Below are 24,900 nucleotides of genomic sequence, written 5' to 3' on the forward strand. Positions count from 1 at the left end.
AACTTTTTCTAACTATATTGTGCTTTGTAGTTGATATAGATGACGCTGTACGGCTGCGTACATTATGCGGTAATTCTGGTTGTCAAAACTTGGCGTTTGACAATCCGTTGACTACAAAACATATGGCGCAGTACAGCGCCATCTATTAAAAATTTCAAACTAGAGGCATGATTTTTTTAATACTTTAAATCTCTTCTACAATGAATAACTCTTTGGTAAAGAGTTTAAATTATTAGTGATTCAAAAGGCCTGTATCTAAAAAAGTATTATAATAGTTGTTATGTTTATTCATTGTTTTGGATGCATTGAGGGGCAAACTTAACTAAAAGCTTCATTATTTATGTTATCAGAAAAAAATGGCCTCGATTCTAAAGCAAAAGTGCAATCATAAACCTTCATAAAGTATTAATATTTTGTGGCGGCATTGACATATATCTAAGGACGGGCCATACGGGCACTAAGAATGGTGCTAGTTCAGTGGTGTCACGAATTTGAGCCAATCGTGCAGTCTAACGCAACTAAGTTGCGACCAATCGCGCGCGTGATGCTAACTCGTCAACCTTTCGCGTTGTGGCTTTAAACTGCACGATTGGCTGGAATTCGTGTGCGTGACACCGCCGTACTGGCCCCATTCTTATTGCCCGTAAGGCTCGTCCTTAGATATATGTCAATCTGTAGCGGGTGTATTATTAGCTAAATTATCAGTCTAAAGTCGTCCAAACGCCGATTTTCCATTAAAGTGCATTGGGATAACTTCGGTTTTAAAAATGGCAAATATCTACTAAACTAGTCCGACCAAGATAACTTGCCAGTGATTTTGATAGCCCAGATAGAGCAGTACATATGGCCAAGGGGAGGGGAGGGGCATACTTCTGGTAAGAAATTTTGTTCTCTAGAGGGGGGCAGCTGCCCCCTCTTGGCGACGCTCATGCTGTCAAAGTAACCTTGACACTTTCAAATAAGGTTTTCATTAGCTCGCTTGCGCCCGTTACCTTGGCGTGTAAGTATCGTCTTTGTTCGACGTAAAACGATCAAAAGGTTACAGATATTTGCCATTTTGAAAATTACCCTGCTTCTAACTTACCCCAACGCACTTTATATTTCACAATCGGCGGTACAAAATATAAATAAATATTATAGGACACTTTTACCCAAATTGACTCAAGTATCACGTTAAGCTCAATAAGGCTTGTGTTGTGAAATATTAATTAAGTTTGCCCCTCTAGTTAGATAATATCTCAAACTAAAGACTTGCTAGTTGTTATAAGTACACTTTAAAGAGATTAAATATATCAGTTTATTGGATAAATCTTCAGTCTTTTATTTTTAACAGACTTCTTTGTTTCAAACGGAGGTGGTTCTCTATTCGGTTGTTTTTTGTTCAATGTTTGTGAGCCCAGAATTCCGTCACTACTGGACCGACTACAAAAACTAATCTTTGTTTAAAAGTGACCTATACACTTGCAGATTCGTTTATTTCTGTCAAAATCCAGTTCTGATGATGGGATCCACGAAGTATCAACGGAACTCTTCAAGTAGTATCCATATAACGATTTTCGTCATCATTTCAAAAAAGTGGCATTTGATGAAGTGGAACTGCTGATCAAGACTTGAATGGAACTTTTTTTTTTTACCACGACGGTGGCAAACAAGCATACGGCCCGCCTGATGGTAAGCAGTCACCGCAGGAACTGATGACTTTTTGTTGTTATACTACAAAAATTAAAGTGAAAGGGGACATTAAGAGAATTAAAAAACAAAATCAATCCGTTAAAGTTTTATTCAAATACTGTATATAGTATCTCGCAATCTTCCCCGTATCTTCTCCCGCATGGTTCATCTTTGCATAAGTGAGGAACTGCCTCCTCAACCTGAGGAGTTTCTGGGGAGTCACGAGGGGCAAGGAGTCCAGGGTGCAGCCGGGGTGGGAGGGGAAGCGGGCGGTGTCCTGGTTCAGCTGCTTGGCGTCGAGGATCTGTTTTGATATGTCTTGCGTCACTTTGTCGATTTCGTAGAGAAAATTGGTCGAGGTGAGTGGTGGCTAGAACAGAAAAAAAAGATATACCTACAGTGTTTATTTATTCACCTGATGCAATAATTAAATATAGCAAGGTAACAATTATGTCAGTTTGTGTGTATAAGGAGAGTTTCTTTATAAATAACTGACGTACGGTAAAGACCTTTGCTTTGGCATATATATATATATCAATGGTAGGAAATGCATGCAACATTTCAGTTTAATCGGAAGTGGGTCAAATTTAGCTTTCAAGAATTGACCCACATTAATGTTCGTTTTTTTAGGTACCTATTTCAATACCAGCTCTGTGTTAGGCATGCGACCTCTAAGGCCACTGTCTTCACGGGGTGAAAATACCAATTTCGGTCGGTTTCGAAAATCGAATCAAAGAATACATAATACCTAATTAGCATTTCTGTACGAGAAATGACACTTCCCACAAAACTGAAGTTCACAGCGATTCAGGAAAAAAAAACATGCTGTCTCTTTCTAATGTATGGCACTATCCTTTTCGGCTATTTAAGGTTGTCAAAATTCATTATCTTATCCGTGGTCGTGAACGTAAAGGGACGTCAAGTTATGCCAACCCTAATAATAGCTCGGAGCAATGCTGAGCCGAACGCAGCCGAGAATGCCGGAACGCTCTAGTGTCTCGCCTGGTCGAATTTACAAACATCTCTGACGAAACTTCTGTGAGACACAGTCATATTAAATATATTAAAACGGGTCAAACGGGTCTCTCTCAAATTTTAAAACGAAAATCGCTCGACATGCCATACCTCGCGGTGGTGGACCGGCACAGACTGCGGGATGCAGCTCCGCGATACGTGAATTACTCTTTTTAGGGTTCCGTACTCAAAGGGTCAAACGGGACCCTATTACTGAGACTCCGCTGTCCGTCCGTCCGTCTGTCACCAGGCTGTATCTCATGAACCGTGATAGTTAGCCAGTTGAAATTTCTACAGATTATGTGTTTCTGTTGCCGCTATAACAACAAATACTAAAACAGAATAAAATCAATATTTCTTTCCAATCTCGGGGTTCTCATCCAATCACCGAAGTTAAGCAACGTCGGGCGGGGTCAGTACTTGGATGGGTGACCGTTTTATAGATAATGGTACGGTGGCCGGTTTTATTAATATATCTTTAAGACATTCCCACTTTTGTACAACAGGTTAAATGCAAAACTAGACTTATATCCACTTAGCTATGATGGTTGTAACAATACTCTACGACGCGCCCTTCATAATATGACATACGATTCCCCGCAACTACTCCGTTTCTTCGCTAGCTGGCTCCAGGCTGATCAAATATCTTCTGTGAACATCTTAAACTATAGTCTACGTGCCCACTTCTGCAGACGTAACCGTAAAGGAGGAGGTGCTTGTATCTATGTTAAGCCGAACATCATTACTATGGAACGACAGGAGGTCAACGACCTATCAGTTGAAATGAACTTTGAAGTGTGTGCGATCGAATGCATCGGCCTGGACCTGGTAGTGGTGTGTATCTACAGACCTCCGTGCGGTGATGTACCTTTGTTTCTATTTAAATTAAATCAATTACTTAGTATGCATATATTTAAAACATCTAAAGTTGTACTTATTGGAGATATAAACATTGACTCTCTTACAAAATGTAGTAATATAAAAAACCTAACATACCTACTAAAACAGTTGGGTTTCAGACAAATTAATGAAAAGCCAACAAGAATAACTGACATTAGTCAAACCTGTATTGATCATATTTATTCCAATTTAAATAAATCACTTATAATAAATGTTTCATGTGTAAATATGTACTTATCTGACCACCTATGCCTTCTTATGTCTGTAAAAATGGATAAAAATGTTGTAAAAAATAAATGTGTAGAAAAGCGACAATTTTGTAATAAAAATTTCAGTAATTTTCAATTAAGTCTTGATTTCTATGACTGGGATGCTCTTTTGTGTAAAAGTTCTTGCCCTAGTAAGCTTCTTGAATTAGTATTAAATGTAATTAAACATTATTTCAATGTACATTTTCCTCATAGAAAATGCGTTGTAAGAAACCATAAAAATGTATGGGTTAGTGATGATATATATAGATTACGTCAGAAAATTCATTCTTATAAGCTAAAACTTTCAAACAACTTGAATAACGAAGAGTTTTCTAACTTATTGCAACTTGAAACTACTTACTCGATTGCACTAAAAAGTACACGAAGTAATTATCTAAACGAAAAAATATCTAAAAGTACCAATAATAATATGAGTCGAAATATATGGGGAATTATTTCTTCTGAAACTTGTAAGAACAATAAGCGAGGAAACGGTGCGTTAGAAGTGCTGGTGAGCCGGTCGGAGGGCGCGGGCGACGCCGCGCGCGCCGCCGCGGCCGCCGAGCGGCTCAACAACCACTACGTGTCGGCTACTCACGGCGGTGTCAAACCGTCCACTAGTGATGCACTTGCATATCTCGAACATTATCTGTCTCCGACACCGTTACAAATTAATTTTGAATTGTTCACACTTAACGAAATGATAAAGTGTGTTAAAGAAATTAAACTTAAACACTCAAAGGATGTGAACGATATGTCAACCCACATATTAGGATACCTACCTTCAATTTTGGTGTCCCTATTATTAAAGTTATTTAATGATTGCGTTCTAACGGGAAAGTTTCCAGATGCACTTAAAATTATAAAAGTGCAACCGGTATATAAAGGGAAAGGCGAAATGCATCTTCCAAAATCTTATCGTCCAATATCGTTGATTCCTATAATTTCTAAAATCTTTGAGCGCCTACTTAGTGCCAGAATTCTAAAACACTTAGTCTCTAATAATGTTTTAAACGAGCATCAATATGCGTACCGACCGGGCCGCTCGACCGTGAGTGCGGCGCGCGACGTCGTGGCGCGCGTGCTAGCGCACCTGGAGGGCGGGCGGCAGGTCGCGGCGATATTCTGCGCCTTCGAGATGGTCGACCACACGCTGCTTCTGGCGAAGATGTCTCGATACGGTATTGAAGGCCAATTTCACAAATTAATAGAATCATTTTTGAGCAATCGTAAGCAGTGTACCTACGTTTTAAACGCAAAGTCTAACCTGGAAACCATGGCTGATGCTGCTGTTCCCCAAGGCTCGACAATGGGAAATTACCTGTTTCTTCTGCTCGTCAATGATATCACATCAGCCTGTGTCGGCCCAGAGTACGTTATGTTCGCGGATGACACGTGCATCATAGTAAATGCAGATAATTTCTTAAACTTACAATCCAAACTGAGAGAAGTTATGAAACTAATATCTCGCTGGTTCACAGTCAATGGTATGTGTCTAAACGTAGACAAAACGAATATAATTCGCTTTCAGCTGCGTAAAACGAACAACGACAAGCTCGATATAAGTTTGGACGATATCATTGTGCCCCAAGTCGATAGCGTAAAATATTTAGGATTTGTAATCGATGAGGGCCTAACGTGGGCATCACACATAGATGAGACTTGTAATAAGCTGTCTTCAGCGTCCTATGCATTGTCTAGGTTGGCTCCCAGTCTGTCTATAGATAATATAAAGAAAGCATACTATGGGTACTTTCATTCCATTTTAACCTACGGTATCGATTTGTGGTGTACCGCAGCTGATCGTGACAAGATCTTTAAAATTCAAAAACGTGCCATTCGGGTTATTGCTAGAAAACCTGTTGATTACCCGGCACAAGAATTATTTAAAAAACTCAAAATCTTAACTTTGCATAGCATTTACATCCTTGAGGCTTGCAAATACGTCAGACTGAATCTCAGCTTGTACATGACCAACGCGCAGCGCCTCGGCTGCAAGGCGCGCCGACCGCACCTGCTGCTCGCGCCATGCGCGCGCCTAGCCAAAACTCGCAAGTCGCTTGCTGTGTTTGGCGTTAAAATCTATAACGCTCTTCCGGCAGATATAAAAAAAACACCAAGTGATACAATCTTCCTTAACAAATTAAAAACATATCTTCTAGGGATGGCCTTTTATAGCACTGATGATTTTTTCGAATCATAAAAATCATCACTAACCCAAACAAATAACAAGTAATTAATTATAAATTTAAATGTGATAATGTAATTAATATGAATTTGTAATAATAATTAACTGGTACCTGACATGTAAAATTATTTAAGCATAGATATGTACATTTATTTATTGACTTGTAAAATTTGCCCTTTATCAATAAAACATCTGAATCTGAATCTGAATCTGCTAGTTATCTCCGCGATAGGAGTCAATATGTGCAACATGGCTGCTTTATATCGGACACTTATCAGACTAGGTCTGGCGTCAGTCAGGGATCGGTACTGGGTCCTTTGCTCTTCGGTATAATGATTAATGACCTGGCATCCGTTCCGAGTTTCGCTAGATGCCTTCTTTATGCCGATGACTTGAAGTTGATCTATGGAGTACAAGGAATCTCAGATTGTGAATCTCTTCAAAAGGATCTTGACCAACTGCGCGAGTGGAGCGTAAAAAATAGACTATCCTTTAATGTCTCTAAATGTGCGGTTATAAGTTTTAGCAAGGCACGAAATCCACTTAACTACACATATATTTTGGGTTCAGACGCAATAGTTCGTGTTAGCTCCATCCGCGATCTCGGTGTCATTCTAGACTCTCGTCTCAATTTCCATGAGCACCTGAATGCATTGACCCGTAATTGTTACAAGAGGTTGGGATTTGTCATTCGAAATGCCAGGGATTTTACTGACTCAAGAACAATAAAACTGCTCTACAATGCCTTAGTGAGGAGTAAGCTTGAGACGGCCTCTGTCGTTTGGTGTCCCTACGAGACAACATATGTCTTACAACTGGAAAAAGTACAGAAAGTGTTCTTGCGCTTCCTATACAAAAAAATGTACGGGTATTACCCATTCCTTTATCCTACCAAGTTTTTGTTGGGAATGATGGGATTTAACTCCCTAGAGGTAAGACGCAGCTCAGCACTTCTCACTACAATCTGTAATATCTTACGCGGTGACTCTGACTGTGTCGAGTTAACAACACAAGTAGTGCGTCTGTTTGTCCCAACACCTTCTAGATTTGAGTTTCGGCCTCGTAATCGCTGTCTTTTATCTGTGCCGGGTTCCCGAACTGTGTCGCGCAGGAACGCTCCTTTTGTTCGAGCTTTACGCAGCTTGAATTCACTCCTCGCATCAGCGCCTGAATGTGATGTGTTTGCAAGTAGATGGATGTCAGTGCGTGATGAATGTCTGATGTTCAGCGAGATGATGGATATTCGTCCCTCCTCTGTGTTATAAGTGTCACCTGTATTCTAATTAGTATTTTGATGTTTCATGTCAACTCTTTCCAATTATACATGTCTAGATTGTCTAGGTTCAATATGTAATTTCACAGTGCTTTAGTTTTAACTGTTATACTGTGTTAATTAAAATGAATAAATAAAATAAAAAATAAAATAAATACGATGATACAGAGAACTTACTAATAGTCGTAAAATGAAAACTTACTGTACTTTGATATTGAATACTTAAATATTTATTTTGTTAAGGTGATAAGATTTTTTATTGTGTACTTATAATTATAATTAAGTGAATAATTACAAATTAATTAATATTGTCCTATTCTGCCTGAAACACAGGGACTCCTAGTTCAGTTATTTGCAAACTTTTCCTTATCCTTAATCCTTAAGAATTTTAGTATTTGTTGGTTTTTTTTTATCATAGTTTTTTTGTGTAATTTGACATTTAGAGACAGTATACATCTCTAATAAAGTATTTATTATTTCATCGATTCCATATTTGTAATTGTTTTTTTGTAATTTTTATTGTTTGTAAAAATGGTCATGTAAAAGTGCCCCTGTGGCCTATTTGCTGAATAAATGTTTGATATTTGATACTTAGTCTTTAAGAACTACCACTGTACTATACTTTTTTCAATAAATTATTTGTATTTGTATTCCAAAAATATATTTACACGGCCGCATGGTCAGTTTCTTAGAGACGAGAATATATTTTAGGAAGATCAGATTTGTAAAAACTAGCGGAAATTCTTGGGATTAGGTTGCCAAACCGTGAGTCCTAAGCGCACCAAGGAGAAGAGCATGATACAAAATTAGAATGAATCCTTACGTTTTGCGTGCTCTGGTTGGGTGGAGGAGGTTTCTTTTCGAACAGCGCCGCATACACCGCCTCTAAATCCAGTTGGTCCTGCGGCTGCACCGTGAACAGAGGACTGTCCCATCGGTTGTTGGAGTTTGGTTCTTCGAACCTGCAACAACATTATTTAGATGGTTAAAGTAACTCTCAAAATGCTAAAATATTACATAGACTGCAACTGAACCCATCGCCAAAAAGTCGCTCTTAAGTAATCAAAGGTAAGTTCTCATTTTTTTATAGTTTTAATTTAATTTTTAGGGTTCCGTACCCAAAGGGTAAAACGGGACCCTATTACTAAGACTCCGCTGTCCGTCCGTCCGTCTGTCACCAGGCTGTATCTCATGAACCGCGATAGCTAGACGAAGAATGGTTATACAAGGAATTTGGAGGAGTGAGTAGAAGTTTTGTACCTATTACAAATATTTAAAAACTCTTATAATAATTAAAACAGGGAATAAAAACGAACGTAGCGTAGAGTAACCTGTGGTTAATATAAATGAAATTACGTAAAAATATTTTCTATTATGTTAATATCTGAAGAGGAAAATGGGGACTATGTTGGTATGGAGAAGCGGCCATATGCCCCCTTTCCTGACATGTTAGGGATCACATGAATATTCGCATTCGTATATACGAATATTCGCATCATTTTAAACATTCGCATCAAATGAAGCGAATGTTTTGCGAATGCGAATGTGCGCAGGTCGTGTCCTGTCCCGTCGACTCACTAATGGGCAGTGCGCGCAAACTGTTTTGAAGTAATGCATTTGGACCTAGACAGCATTTCTTAACACTATACCATCCCATTCTAAGGTTACATAATTATGTTTTATGTACTAACAGATTTTTTTCTAATTAGGAATGATAATAATAACTACATATTCCCTAACATTCGCATTCGCATTCGTGACATCCCAGGGGGCCTACCGCGAAAACCGAAATTCGCATATCACGGGGATTTTTCTCTTTTACTCTCACTAAGACGTAATTAGAGTGACAGAGAAAAAGAGATTTTCGCGGTTATAGCCCTGGTTATTATGACTCACAGTGGTTTAAGAGGGAAGTACACCACGGGATCGTCCATACAAAAAGAGAAAATGTTTTTCCACTTCCAGTTTCTATTCTCCATGATTAACACAATGAGAAAATGGGTTTATAGGCATTCCTTTTTTTCAAAATTTTCAAAACAAAAAAAAATATTTTGAAATGCGAATCCTTAAACCTAGAATATATTATGCTGAAGCGATCGACATCAAAATCAAAGTGGGATTTAGTTAGTAGGAACCGTTTTCTCCCGAAACGGTATTTCATAGAAAAGTTACCGTTATTTCGTTAGATTCAAAAAGTTATTCTTCCGTCTTAAATTCGAGCATTACCTGAATTTAGTAAGAGCATCAAACACCTCCTGGCTGTACGCATCAGCTGCCTGCACCTTCATCCGGTCCATGTTCGCCTCCCAAGCCTCCTGGTGGTTCCGTATTGTGAACACAGTGCACTGAGTGGACTTTGACGCTTTCGATGCGCAGTATAATTCATAACGGTATCCTGTAATTAATACATAAAATAAATATTATAGGAAATTCTTACACAGATTGACTAAGTCCCACGGTAAGCTCAAGAAGGCTTGTGTTGTGGGTACTCAGACAACGATATATGTAATATACAAATACTTTATTAGTTAACACCTTAATCCTACCCATTATCGACTATGGTGATGTATGCTATCCTGACTTAAATGAAGAGCTACTTGACAAGTTGGACCGTCTTCTTAATAATTGTATCCGCTTTATCTTCTGTCTCCGGAAATATGATCATGTGTCCTCGTTTCGTTCCCAGTTGGGCTGGCTCCCTATTCGTCAACGGCGTAATATTCGTATGCTCTGCACTCTCTATTCCATTCTCAATGATCCACACTCCCCTGAATACCTTAAGTACTTCTTTCACTTTTATGGTGCTTCTCGTGACCGTCAATTTCGCTCTACTGGCAATCTCTCTCTTTCTATCCCCACTCATAGAACAAGCTTCATGTCTAACTCTTACGCCATTCAGGCAGCACGTCTCTGGAACGGTCTTCCCCCTAACATTAGAAAAGCTCCCAACAAGTTTGCTTTCAAAAAATCTTTGCGTGATTTATTTGCTGGCAGTTTAAAGATCAATTAAGTATCAGTCTCACGAATCGGTTATGTATATTATGTATATATATGTATATATATATTTATTTATTTATGTAATGTATGTATGTGTCTTTATGTATTTAAGTAGTTTATAATTAATTTATGTGTATTAGGACTCTAATTCTTTCAATTACAATTTCTTTTAGTTTTAAACGCGCCGCCTACAATCTTTTCTGCTTTGCCCTAAGGTTGACTGGTAGAGAATGCCTCATGGCATTAAGTTCGCCTTTTGTACATTAAGTTTGTCTTTTGTGCAATAAAGTTTTAAATAAATAAATAAATAAATACTTAAATACATAGAAAACACCCATGACTCAGGAATAAGTACCTGTGCTCATCACACAAATAAATGCCCTTCCCGGGATTCGAACCCAGGACCATCGGCTTTATAGGCAGGGTCGGGTAGTGACTAGGCCAGACTGGTCGTCAAAATATGTAGTTTATTAGCAACAAATACTTTGATTCATATCACCTGGGACTGCACTTTCCTAGACTGTAAACAGGTAGAAGTATACAGGAGCAAATACCTAGGGACTCCGTGCACACTATAGGAGGCAGTTAGCAACCCGAAAACATTGCTAGGCTTCGTGGAGGAGCTGGGGTGGTTAGAGCAGCGCTATCTCGTTTCACGCAAAATAGGCACAATGGTTGTCGATTTGCGGAAAATGCCCAGAACCACTACTAACTAATACTACATTTAGAGCAAATCATTTAGAAATTTATATTATTTTACAGTTTTTTTTTATTGCTCCTTTCAAAATTTTGTTCATGGAGTACTTATGGGATCACTTCAGACTTACAAATCAGTTCAATGAGTTTTTTTAAAGGCAAAAAGATATTTTTTCTATATTTTTTTTATATTAGGATTAACAGAAGTAAGTATGAGTATTTTTATCTGACACTTAACCCTACTCATAGTGTTATTCCTGTCATTGAGTAAAGTAGCCAGAGCTCAATGAGGGTACAGAGTGTTAGTCATAAGTCATAAGTTATTTATTTGCGAAAGATAGGGTATACATAGGATGTTGCAGTTTATAGTTAACTGAGCCAAGCTACCTTGTCACACAGGGACATGCAAATTTTAAAGTTTTTACCTAATACTAAACATGCACCTAAATGTCTAAAATTAATTAATTAGGGTCGGCAATGCATTTTTTTACTCTACCAGGCGCAAGTAGACCAAAAATATGCTCTTACCAGAAAATACAGTGAGAGGGTGTAAAATTATGTATTTTGTAAGGTACATTGCCAAAAATGCCATTGTTAAAAAGTTTATCAGTTAAAATGTATAACTTAGAACCTCATATTAACTTCTGTAGCATTCTCTTCTTTATCCTATAGTCCGTTTTTTTAGCATTAGAAAGAAGGGAATCTTTTTATTGAAAGACACTTGAAAAATAAGTCACAGTAAATTTTTAACAATTATAAATTATATACGATCATTTTCGAAAAAAGGTATAAACAATCCTTGTTGAGCTCTGGCAACCATACTCACCAGCAGGAACACAACACTATGAGTATGGTCTAGTGCAGTGGTGGGCAAACTTTCTCCACGGGGGGCCAGAAAATAAAAAAAAACCGAGGAGGGATAGAACTGCAGAAAAATGCATTTTGGTTTGAAACCGTTAGGTTGGCCTTATACTAACTATTTCAAAGGAACCGGCGGCAGGCCGGATGAAACCCTTACGCGGGCCGGAGCTGAGCCTCGGGCCGTACTTTGCTTGAGTTTAGTGTCAGATACAAATGTTCATAGAGTCAGACCAAGCTAAGTTGGCAGCAATTTTGCATTTACATTCCTTTACTTGACGACCGGTTTGGTCTAGTGGGTAGTGACCCTGCCTACGAAGCTGATGGTCCCGGGTTCAAATCCTGGTAAGGGCATTTATTCGTGTGATGAGCATGGGTATTTGTTCCTGAGTCATGGGTGTTTTCTATGTATTTAAGTATTTATAAATATTTATATATTATACATATCGTTGTCTAAGTACCCTCAACACAAGCCTTATTGAGATTACTGTGGGACTTAGTCAATTTGTGTAATAATGTCCTATAATATTTATATTTACTTTCATAAGTAATAGTTACTGATTATTACAGTGTTTCTCAATAAAATGACTTGTCAAGATTGTTTACCTTTTTTCTAATGCTATAAAAAACGAACTATAAAAATTGATGTTTAATAGTTATTGTGCAAGTTCTCAGATATTAAAGCGACCAATTCAGCATATACTGACCCCAAAAAAAGTTTTTTTTCTAATATATGGTATATTTGGAATTTTCGTGTTGTTAAAATGCAAGTGAAAACATAAGAAGATAATTGCAGTTATATTTTTCTCATTGCTTGTATGTGGGGTTGCTATCTCTAAAATTTGGAAACCAGGACAAGACATGTGAAAATCCCGGATTCGAGAGTCAAAGAGCCCGGACATGTCAACAGGTTGTGTGTGTGTCGCGGGAAGCTTAAGACAATTTTTTGAAAATCCGGACTACAAATGAAGCCCCCCCGGATGCCCTCTAAACTAGGACAAATCCGGGGAAACCCAGACGGATGGCAACCCGCACGCGCCGCCACAGTATAATACAGTAACCAATCTCCGGCCCTTTAGGAGCGCGCAATGCCTGCTGACCCTGAGCGCACAGGGTTGTCGCACAAATTTGTTGGGTAACAATTAGGTACTTATATTTATTTTGAATGTTAGGTGTTATTAAACAATATGTAGTTGATATTAAGTAATATGCTAGTAATATTCGATAGGTACCACATCAGTACACAAACGAATTATTAAACTCAGTAATTCGCCTTTCGAGATTACACAAAGTTTACATGTAGTAGCACGAAGATAGTGCTGCCATCTTACACCATTTTAGAGCAACTATAAAAAAAATAACAAATTTTATTTATACCCTGTGGTGGGTACTTCATAATCTCATACACGTTTTGTGTCGCCGCCATCGTATACGCTATTCCCGTGCTAAGTGTTTTAATTCGAATATTTGGCAGTAATTCGCGTGTGTTATCATGGGAAAACGTAAGTTTAGTGATGATGAAGAATACTATGCACGGAAAATAAAAAAGTTGGAGCAGAAAATGAAAACAGTTCGACGGGATCGCCGAGGGGAGTCGTCGGATTCAGAGTCGTGGAGTTCGGTGTCGTCTGACCAGTACGAGGAGGAAGTGGTAAACGAGCTTGGTGTCGATCATGCTTCCGAGCTGGAGGTTCCGCAAACCGAAGGTACTAATTTTTCCTTTATATTCCGCGTGGTTTTGTAGGCACGTGGGTAACGCAGGCGCGCTTGACCTTGGGCCCGCGCGCGCTCGCGTCCCCTATCGGCTGGGAACCTATGCGATCTTGGCGTAGGTACCTACTTATTGTTCACAACGAAAGTAGCTACTTTTTTGTGCAATGCTTGTTCATGCGACGTATTTTTATTTTACTGGTAAACATTCGTGGCTAAAGTTGTGCCTGTAAGGCTACATACTAACCTAAAATATACTTCAGATCGATCTGTAAGGTTGTTTCGTTGTATATAGGTTTGCCACCTCGATACGCAGTCGCTAGAGTCCGTGAGACAGCTACTGATGATATTAAAAGTTTACTCCAGTGTATCCAGAATACAATCGACATCTTTTACCAAGTCAGCCATGAAAACAGTTTGAAAGACTGTTTCTAGACTTGCTCATGTGAATTATTTTTACTTAGTCATTATGTGTCGAATTTTCAGGACCCCAAGAGGAAAATCAACCATCTCCATTCCTTGATTCTCAACTGGAAACAACGCCGGAGTTAGATCCGAGTATTTTGAATATTCTAGGTGACGAACCTGCTAAAGAGGAAATATTTAGCAAGGCTGTTCACAAGGATATTGCTAGCCGATGGTCCGATATACTAATCAATGGGTTAAAGGAGGATGTGAAAAAGGGAATTATTACATGTCACGATATCCCTGAGAATCTTACGTTACTGCAGAGTCCTATACTAAACCCTGAAATCAAAGCAGCAGTCAACGAAAACGCGCTCAAGAGAGATGTTATCTTATCCGATAAACAGAGAAGTATGGCTTGCGTTATAACATGCATAGCCGACTTAATGTCGTCGAATTTGGAATCTGATGCCGCAGATAATAAAGAAAGTTTGAAGTTACTCAGCGATGCAGGCCGCTTGTTATGCCATGTACATTACGAAGAGACATCAGCTAGAAGGGACTTCTTACAAGCTTGTCTTAGCAAAGACGTCAAAGAAAATATAAAGGACCTGAAACGCGATAGATTTCTTTTTGGTACTGATCTTTCAGAGAAACTGAAATCTATGAAGGCGATAACGAAGACGGGCGCGGAGATGAGACCTGCCTCAACGAAACCGAAGCCTCCACCCAGGAGCAGACAGGCTGAAGCCCGGCCCGCCACCGCCGGCACCTCGACGCGCGTACGCGAGGACGAGCTCGACGGCTGGTGGGCGCAGGCAGCCGGCAGCGACGCCGCGCAGCAGCGCGCGCCGCGACCCGCGGCCGCGGACCAGCAGGCTGGCCGCCAATCGGCGCTAAGCAGCGAGTCGCAGGCAGGTACATTACAGTTTTACTACCATAATTGGCAACGCATAACTAATGACCCGGTGGTTTTGTCTTGGGTCAGAGGCCTACGCTTGCCGGTCGACGTTGATATCGTAAACCACAGTCCGCTCAGCATAAGTTAGAAATGAATAATGAAATTACTAAACTCATAAATATAGGCGCTATTCGCCAGTGCGAGCCATGCGAGGGCCAATTCTTATCAAGCATTTTTCTGATTAAGAAAAGTAATGGCCACAATAGATTTATTCTTAATTTAAAGCAATTAAACAAGTTTATTCCTACGCCCCACTTCAAAATTGAGGATTACAGGACTTTGATGCGTCTTTTAGCTAAAGATACTTATATGTGTACATTAGACCTTCAGAATGCTTATTTTTCAGTAAGTATTTATGAAGACCATAAAAAATACTTACGATTCCAATTCCTGGTTAGGGCGTTTATATGAATTTCAAGTACTCTGCTTTGGCTTGAATTTAGCGCCATACGTATTCACAAAACTTATGCGTCCTGTCGTGGAGTATTTACGAAAACAAGGGTTATTTTCTGTAATTTATTTAGACGATATATGTCTACTCGGTTCCAGCCCTTATGAATGCAAACAAAATTTCAAACAAACCAAAGACTTATTGGAATCGCTTGGCTTTGTAATAAACTTAGAAAAAAGTAACGGTACGCCTAGTCGAACCATTACTTTTCTAGGTTTCGTTTTTGACTCCAGTGCATTAACAATTAGCATTCCGAAAGATAAAAAATTTAAAATAAAGCGTGAGATAATACGTTTTTCGAACATGAAAAGGTGCAAAGTTCGAGATTTTGCACATTTAGTTGGTTTGCTAGTTTCCGTATGCCCAGCCGTTCAGTACGGGTGGGTTTATACAAAAATGTTCGAACGACAGAAATACCTTTGTTTAAAAGATAATGATGATTATAATCAATTCATGTCAATACCAAATCATCTTAGTAGCGATTTTAATTGGTGGTTACGTAATATTGATAAATGTAACAACCCGATACGGTCAGGCGATTACCGGCTAGAATTTTTTTCAGACGCATCTCGTACGGGCTGGGGTATTAGTTGCTCGGATCAAACAGCGAGTGGTCAGTGGTCGACAGAAGAGTTAAATGAGCATATCAACTTTTTGGAACTGACAGCTGCATTTTTTGGTTTAAAAATATTTGCCAGTAAATTCACGGATTGCGAGATCCTTTTGCGTATTGATAATACTACGGCAATTGCATACATAAACCGGTTTGGAGGCATTCAGTTTCCACATCTCAATGCATTAAGCCGAACGATTTGGCAGTGGTGCGAAGAAAGACGAATATGTATATATGCGTCTTACATAAGTTCCACTGAGAATTTGATTGCCGATGTCGAATCTCGCCGAGTTCATGCAGATGTTGAGTGGGAGCTCGCTGATGAGGCCTATAATCTGATCTGTGAGACATTTAGACGACCAGAAATTGACTTGTTTGCAAGTCGTCTAAATAAAAAATGTATGAAATTTGTATCATGGCATAAGGACCCAGAGGCATTCAAAGTTGATGCTTTTACATTGTCTTGGAATAACTTCTTCTTCTATGCTTTTCCTCCATTTTCTATGATACTTAAAGTACTCCAGAAAATAGTAAATAATAAAGCGGAGGGTATTGTGGTTGTACCTTTATGGCACACACAACCGTGGTTTCCACTTTTTAAGAAACTACAAATTTCAAATAGCTTGGTATTTCCTCCAGAGGCTAATTTATTACATTCGCCTTACAGGGCCGAACACAAGCTTCAGCGGAGCCTTACCCTGGTGGCCGCTGTCTTATCCGGACGGCGTTCCTGAGGCAGGGTGCTCCTCGCGAAGCCGCGGACGTGATGCTAGCCTCGCTGACGGACAGTACAATTAGTCAGTATGAACCATGTATTAAAAAATGGTTTTGTTATTGCCAAGAAATGAACGTCAATCTTTATGAGGCATCCGTTACGGATTTATTGAAATTTTTAGTAAGTCTTTATAATCAAGATAATAAATACGGTTCAATTAACTCAGCGAAATCAGCTATAAGTCTTATAGTAGGTTCTGAACTCATGAACGATTTAAAGATAAAACGATTCATGAAGGGAGTGTATAAATTGTGTTGTAGTTTTAGATTTTTTAAGTAATCATTATCCGAACGAAAGCTTGCCATTTGATTTGTTATCTAAAAAGCTAGCAACATTACTAGCTTTGACCACTGCACATCGCGTGCAGACTCTCTCTTTGATTCGAGTGTCTAATATTCACCAACATCATGGTGATAAATTTATAATTAAAATCTCTGATAAAATAAAAACGTCTGCGGTTGGTAGATCACAACCTTTATTGATTCTTCCTTACTTCGACGAAAGGCCTTCTATTTGTCCGGCTAGAACTTTAGAACAATATCTAAAAACCACTGCCGATAAAAGGCAAACAAATTGTGAGTTTTTATTCGTAAGCTTAAAAAAGCCATATAAAAATGTATGTTCGCAATCACTGAGTCGCTGGATCAAGGCCACACTGCAGGAGAGCGGGATCGACACTTCGGTATTCAGCTCTCACAGCACTAGACATGCATCTACGTCTGCTGCCAATAAGCTTGGCGTAAGCATAGATGTTATAAAAAGAACCGCAGGATGGACAGGTAACTCGGCATCCTTTGCAAAATTTTATAACAGGAAGTTTTACCTGATACGTCAGAGTCGTTTGCCCGGTCTCTTTGCAGTATGACCTCAAAATAATACTTAATAGAATAGGTATTATACTTGTTGATTATTAATTATGCATTAATTAACATCTAAATATGGCTAATTGGTTATTGTAAAAAAAAAAAGCCCGCAATGTAAACGATTTGTTAGAACTGAAATATAATATGTTGTTTTCATACTTTGGTTTTTTCAGTTTACCTACATATTTCGTGAAGCTCTAAACATCTACATGTAAACTTTGTGTAATCTCGAAAGGCGAATTACTGAGTTTAATAGAAAATCAAACGAACTTACCTGTAAGTGACGTTCGATGATTATTAAACGAGGTAATTCGCCTGAGAGATTACACACCCGCCCGGACCCTACACAGAGCGAGTTCTGTAGTTGCCCCGTTTCCTCATGAAATATATGTATGAGTTAACGATGGGCTCCGGGTACCAAAAGTGTATGAGATTATGAAGTACCCACCACAGGGTATAAATAAAATTTGTTATTTTTTTTATAGTTCCTCTAAAATGGTGTACGATGGCAGCACTATCTTCGTGCTACTACATGTAAACTTTGTGTAATCTCTCAGGCGAATTACCTCGTTTAATAATCATCGAACGTCACTTACAGGTAAGTTCGTTTGATTTGAGTCTATGTCTTGATGTACAGAACTATTGGTTATTATTCTTTAGTGTAAAATAGATCCGCATCCTTACATGTAAAAAAAAATATATTGTTTAGGAAAACAAGGACAGGGTAAATAAGCTCAATCTGATTCATTTACTCATAAATTGAGAGATATCTTACAATTTAAATATTGTTTTATAAACAGCCATACACACTGCAGTACTGCCGTGACCGCGACATTGATGAAATTTTTGTCATTTCGAGTGACAACGCTCTGAACACGGTGGCGGCGCAGCCCGGACTGATTCAAGCTTATTCAAGCCACGCCGTTTCGATGCACACATACAAGCCGCGCGATGTACCTTTGTTCAATGTTTAACTACTGTATTATACTGTGGCGCCGCCTCGGCCGAAGCACGTCTACACTGGCCGGTTTGTGCGTGAGAAAATTGCTAGGATGTTGCCGTTGTTTCGCTAGGATGACAAAGCTATTCTTCCCTCTTAAATAATTAGAAAAAATCATGCGTTAGAAAAGACCTTAAACGATACCATATTGCTTTTCCAAGGATATGAAAACAAAAAATCGATCTTAATGTTTGAAAATAAAAAGTATTACCTATTGAAAAAAGAACAAGTTACCTAGCAACTAAAGACTATTCTGTTTGTTGACTGTCTAATGTGTCATTGTGCAAAAGTGTAGAAGTGAACACTGTTAGTTATATTTATTTAGTGTTGTTTTGTGTGTGTGATGTGTTTAGTGTAATTGAGAATACTTGTGACTCCTATCCGACACTGCGTGGAACTTACGCGTAAGTGGTTACGGGCCCAGATGCCGGAAATTTGAAAATAAAATGGAGTTGTCAAAAATTTCGATCACCAAACTAGACGACCACAATTGGGTTTCATGGAAATACCGCATGCTAGCGCTGCTCCGCGGTCATGGACTCATGGATATTGTGGAGGGCAACACACAAAGGCCAATTAGACCCTTGGTCGGCAGTGGCGAAGGTGATGCGGCAAATGCCGTTGCTCATGCTGCTGTACCAGCTGCTCATGCTGCTGCTTTGGCAACATACAACACAGAAATAAAAGAGTTTTTAAAGTTGGAAAGTACAGCCCTACTTTTGATAACAACTAACATTACTGATGAGACACTCGGCAAAGTAATAAGGCTGTCAACACCAAAGGAAGTTTGGGAAGAACTCCACAGGCTATATGAGGGTGCTAATGAGGATCGGTTATATGATCTGTGCCTTGAATTCTTCCAATTAAAGAAGGAAGTCTCCGACGACATGGCAACTCATGTGTCAAAACTAAAGAATTTATGGCATAGACTTAAAGAGGAACTCCTTAAAGAAAAACAAGCAGAACTTCCTGAGGTATTATTGATCTGCAAGATTCTGGACACTCTACCAGAAAATTTTTTCGCCTTCAGATCGAGTTGGCTATTGATGGCGAAAAAAGATCGGACAGTGGAACACATTACGAGCCAGCTTTGTGCACATGAAAAGGCGCTTCTCGCTAAGGATACTCACGGAGAGTCGAGCGGCACGGCATTGACTGTGAGAATCGGCAAGAAGGTAGCCAGAGGAGACACATTGAAAGATGCAAAGAAACCTGCAAGTAAATTTAAGTGTTTCGTCTGCAAAGAGGTAGGTCACTTGAAGAAGGATTGTCCGACGCAAGCAAAGAGGGACACTCAGAAGAAGTCAACAAGCACCAATATGATGCTGCTCACATTGAGCTCGATTGACTCTATCGCAGATAGTGAGGGCTGGTATGTAGATAACGGGGCTACGCACCATGTCACTATGCGCAGTGACCTTTATACAGACTTTGAGCACTTTGGAGAACCACATACCGTCACAACAGCTGATGGTAATGTCATTGGAGCTGTGGGACAAGGTACAATTCATGTGAAGGCCACGGTCAATAAAAAGACGCATGACCTGTACTTAAGAGACGTGTGGTATGTACCAAAAATAAGCAAAAACCTTTTTTCAGTGCTCAGTACCCAGGACAGGAATACAAATAGCCTGTTTGAGTCAAAGGTTACACAGTGCTCCATGACTATCAACGGGAAGGTTGTTATGACAGGAACAAGGCAAAGATATGGAGGGCTATACAAATTGGATTGTAAAGCCATACAGCCAGTTGCTGACTTAAACCTTGTTGAGGATAAAGACGTGCTTCAATTGTACCACGAGCGTATGGGACATCAAGACAAAAATCACATTAAGACACTGATTGAAAAAGAATTAGGAGTCAAGACTGTGAAGAGTGGAGACCTATGCGAAGGTTGCATTTTTGGAAAAGCGCATAGACAACCGTTTGGCACTCGTGAAAAAGCCACTATGCCTGGAGAACGGGTGCACTCTGATGTCTGTGGTCCATTTGCACGAAGTAATTCTGGATATCGATATTTTGTTTTATTCAAGGATGAATGTACACGTTACCGGTATGTATACTTCTTGAAGAACAAATCGGACGTATATGAAAAGCTCAAGGAGATGTTGTCTGAAGCTAAGAATGCTGGACATACGGTGAAAGAGCTGCTCAGCGACAATGGTCGTGAATACGATGACAAGAGAGTGAAGGATTTGTTGAAGGCAAGTGGAATTAAGCAAAGATTAATTATGCCTTACACTCCTGAACAAAACGGATGCTCCGAGCGAGAAAATAGGACTATAGTAGAGTCAGCTCGAGCCATGATGCACGCGCACGACGAAATCCCTCAGATTTTGTGGGCTGAAATGGTGAGTACTGTCGTATATATTCTTAACAGGACAGGTCCGACCAAAGATGGAGTAAAGTCACCTTACGAGCTGTGGCTTGGTAAAAAGCCTCAAATAAAACACCTACGGGTTATCGGCTCAACGTGTTATGCGCATATTCCTAAGCAGAAAAGGAAGAAACTGCATAAAAAGGCAACAAAGTGCATCTTAATTGGCTATGACAACGATGATGGCTACCGACTCTGGAACAAAGGTACGAACTCCTTAGTAAGGTCAAGAGACGTTATTTTTGACGAAAGACCTATTCGAACAAAAATAGACTCAGGCGACACGGAAAGAGGAGAAGAAACGACTGACTTCCAGATTCCTCTTCATAAGGAGGTACGTAAATCTGTCGACAAACCGCAAAACGAGCTAGACCAGGATAGAGAACAACGTAACAGACTTGGCGTTGAAGAAGATCACAGCATGGTTGTTCCTGTGATACAGCGTGACGAGGTTGGTCTTAGAGGAGACCAAGGTGTAGATTATCCTGAAGTTCCTAACGCTAGCGGAGATGAATTCGAAGATGCGTTACCAGAGTTACCAGCGCCAGTTCAACAAGAATCTGTTGAATTAGAGGAGGATGAGAGGAACGAAGAGCAAGGAGTAGATCTGGAAGAAATGTTACTTTCAAACGATGAGCAAGGATCGAGATTTACGGAAGAAATGTTGCTTGGAGAAAACCAAGATGAAGAACATTTAAGCACAGAGTTTGAGGTACCGGAAAGAATGATATTAAGAGATCGTGCTACTCTTCGCCCTCCTGAAAGATTCAAAGATTTTGTTATGAACGCAGAGATGGGCTACTCTGACTATCAGGAACCGACTTCTATAAAGGACGTCATTTTGAGCCCAGAAAAAGAATTTTGGAAAGCAGCTATGGATGCTGAAATGACATCATTGAATGAAAATCAGACATGGGAACTGAAAAACTTACCGAAAGGAAGAAAAGCAATACCTTGTAAGTGGGTGTTCCGCATAAAGTTAAACCCTGACGGTTCTGTGGAAAAATACAAGGCCAGACTTGTTATTAAAGGTTTTTATCAAAAAAGAGGAATAGATTACGAGCAAACTTTCAGTCCAGTTACAAGAATGGCGACGGTTCGCTCTGTTATTAGCGTAGCCGCAAGTGAAGGAATGGCAATGCTGCAATTCGATGTTGCAACTGCCTTCTTGTATGGTTCCCTGGATGACGAAATCTATATGAGACAGCCAGAAGGCTATGATGATGGCTCTGGTCAAGTGTGCCTTTTACGGAAAAGCCTCTATGGTTTGAAACAGGCTCCACGATGTTGGAATCGATGTATCTTGGATTTCCTCAAAGAGATTGGTTTTGAAACAAGTGTCGCCGATCCATGCCTTCTGACTCGCACTAAGGGTTCTGGAAAGCTTATTATAGCTCTATACGTTGACGACGGCTTGGTCGCTGGCACTAATAAGGAGCTAATAGACGAACTGGTCAAAGAGCTCTCTGGTCGTTTCAAGATAACGACAAAGGAAGCATCCTACTTCTTAGGAGTAGAGATACAAACCAGAGGAGATGATATAAAAATCTGTCAACCCTCGTACGTTCATAAGATATTGCGCAGATTCGGGATGGATGCATGCAAGCCAGTCTCGACGCCTATAGCAAAGGACAGCATGTTTTGTGACAAAGTTGACCGGAGTTACATGCTGAGCAACTATAGACAGATTGTTGGAGCTTTGGCCTACTTAATGGTATGCACCAGGCCTGATATCGCTTATGCTGTCAGCGTAGTATCACGAAGTTTAGAAAATCCCAGTGATCAAGATTGCATCAAGCTGAAGCGAATTTTGCGGTACTTACAATTTACGCCAGACTTGGGGGTACTGTATCATAAAGATCACAAAAAGGGTTATTTGGAATGCTATAGTGATGCTGATCATGCAGGAGACATTAACACTGGAAGATCCACAAGTGGTGTGCTTTGCATGTATGCGGGAGGAGCTATTTCCTGGCTCAGCCAAAGGCAATCGAGTGTAGCTATTTCAACTACGGAAGCTGAAATTGTAGCTGCGAGCGAAGCTGCAAGAGAATCGATTTGGCTCTCTCGTCTCATCGGTGGTATAACCGACCTCAAGCACATACCTTGCCTAAGAGTGGACAATGAAGCAGCTATTAAGCTAGCTGAGAATCCGGAGTTTCATCGTCGAACGAAACACATCCGAGTCCGACATTTCTTTGTGAGAGAACTGGTTACAAGTGGAGAACTTGCCATAGCTAAAGTGTCCAGTGAAGAGCAACTGGCTGATATGTTCACAAAGCCACTTGCAAGACCCAGGTTGAGAAAAATAACTCAACAGATAGGTCTTTGTTGAGAGGAGATATTGAAAAAAGAACAAGTTACCTAGCAACTAAAGACTATTCTGTTTGTTGACTGTCTAATGTGTCATTGTGCAAAAGTGTAGAAGTGAACACTGTTAGTTATATTTATTTAGTGTTGTTTTGTGTGTGTGATGTGTTTAGTGTAATTGAGAATACTTGTGACTCCTATCCGACACTGCGTGGAACTTACGCGTAAGTTTACCAACCTTTGATATAGTTACTGCCGTCCAATATAACAACATTATCCTTTCCAATAAGTCGTAGAACCTCGGATTTAAGGTACCCCCTCACTCTCTTCTCCTTCTGTGAGTCCAAATATGTAGCATTTGGTACATAACCTAACTTGACTATAGCATCTGCTTCCGAGATTATTTCAACTTGTTTTCCGTGTGTTTTCTCGAAGAACTCTTTTAATTCTTTCGCTCTTGTAGTTTTTCCACTCACTGGGCAGCCACATATTATAATTAAAGGCATTCTGTTGGATATTTTTACAATGTTATGTTCAGCCGAGTTGGTTTGGGTTGACAATGTTGACATTGACAGCTGTCACTAAAGTAAAGGGCCAAGAAGGGATAGGGATGTACTCATTAATTATTAGGTCAATGCATCGATTGATGAGATCGATTGACAAAATTAAATTAAATGTATAACAAAAATAACTACGCTCAATCGCTATAAATAGACCCTGTTAAAAGAGCCAGTCCGGTGCAAACTTAGTGTAATCGGAGTCTAGTATTATCAAGAAACCTATCTAGTTTTGAAAAACTGGATTGTGTATAACAGCTAAGCAGCAGTTTATCACCCTCATTTTATTTTCTTCATAAATGAACATGAATATTTTTGAATTTATTGTACGGAAATGTTATATGCGTACATATATAAATATAACGTATTCAAACCCTGTTATACACAATCCAGTTTTTCAAAACTAGATAGGTTTCTTGATACGCTTGGCAACGCGGCCTGTTTTGAGATATCAATCTGTTACGTAGGCTATTTGGATTTTTTAGATATCTATAAATTAAATTAATTATAGGTACGTATAAGTATAAAGAGGTTTGATTAGTAATCGACTCAAATCTGACATTCTATATTTAAAATTAGAATGTCAAGCTCGAGTCGATTGTTAATCAAACCTCTTTACACTAAAACTGAAAACCAGTATCAGTATCCACACCCACAATGCGGATAGAGTTCATGTTTGAATATAAAAAGGTAAATATGTTATGTAGGTAAATAAATATCTAGACTTTTACGTTACACGTTTGTCTCTACAGTTACAAGAAAGTAGTGGATATAAATATATGAGATTACATGACGTCATTTTATCATACTTTGTACAACTATGTAAATCATAAATGTAACTCGTTATATAAACTCATTAATTAACATATTTCAGACCGTGAGATTATTAAAATATTCCTTATTTTTTCCTTAACAAGGGTAGCCAAAATTAATTAATGACAGTTGTTTATCCTCTTAGATGAGATTTTGACAAGTGATTATCGAATAATTATAAATCATTGATGAGTTTTCACTACGCCATTAGGTTATC

At 39.3% G+C, this 24,900-nt stretch overlaps 1 protein-coding gene across 1 annotated transcript; it reads right to left on the reverse strand.

The window, feature by feature from the left end:
* Positions 1–1,747: 1,747 nt before the first annotated feature.
* On the reverse strand, positions 1,748–24,077 carry LOC133531931 (protein KTI12 homolog). Its single transcript, XM_061870365.1, has 4 exons — positions 23,552–24,077; positions 9,524–9,692; positions 8,121–8,259; positions 1,748–2,041 (listed from the first exon to the last, which is right to left on the reverse strand). The coding sequence occupies exons 1-4, from the start codon at positions 23,880–23,882 to the stop codon at positions 1,763–1,765; spliced, it is 918 nt and encodes a 305-aa protein (XP_061726349.1). The 5' UTR covers positions 23,883–24,077; the 3' UTR covers positions 1,748–1,762.
* Between the last annotated feature and the right edge of the window lie 823 nt (positions 24,078–24,900).

Source organism: Cydia pomonella, chromosome 26 (assembly GCF_033807575.1).
Source record: "Cydia pomonella isolate Wapato2018A chromosome 26, ilCydPomo1, whole genome shotgun sequence".
Classification (NCBI taxonomy): Eukaryota; Metazoa; Arthropoda; class Insecta; order Lepidoptera; family Tortricidae; genus Cydia; species Cydia pomonella.

Bases quoted from the DNA above. Each gene is read 5' to 3' on its own strand.
- LOC133531931 (XM_061870365.1), bottom strand. From the start codon at position 23,882: ATGTCAACATTGTCAACCCAAACCAACTCGGCTGAACATAACATTGTA. The intron at 8,260-9,523 runs GTAATGCTCGAA...ATGTTGTTGCAG, and splicing joins GATGCTCTTACTAAATTCAG to GTTCGAAGAACCAAACTCCA. The intron at 2,042-8,120 runs GTAAGGATTCAT...TTTCTGTTCTAG, and splicing joins CCAACCAGAGCACGCAAAAC to CCACCACTCACCTCGACCAA.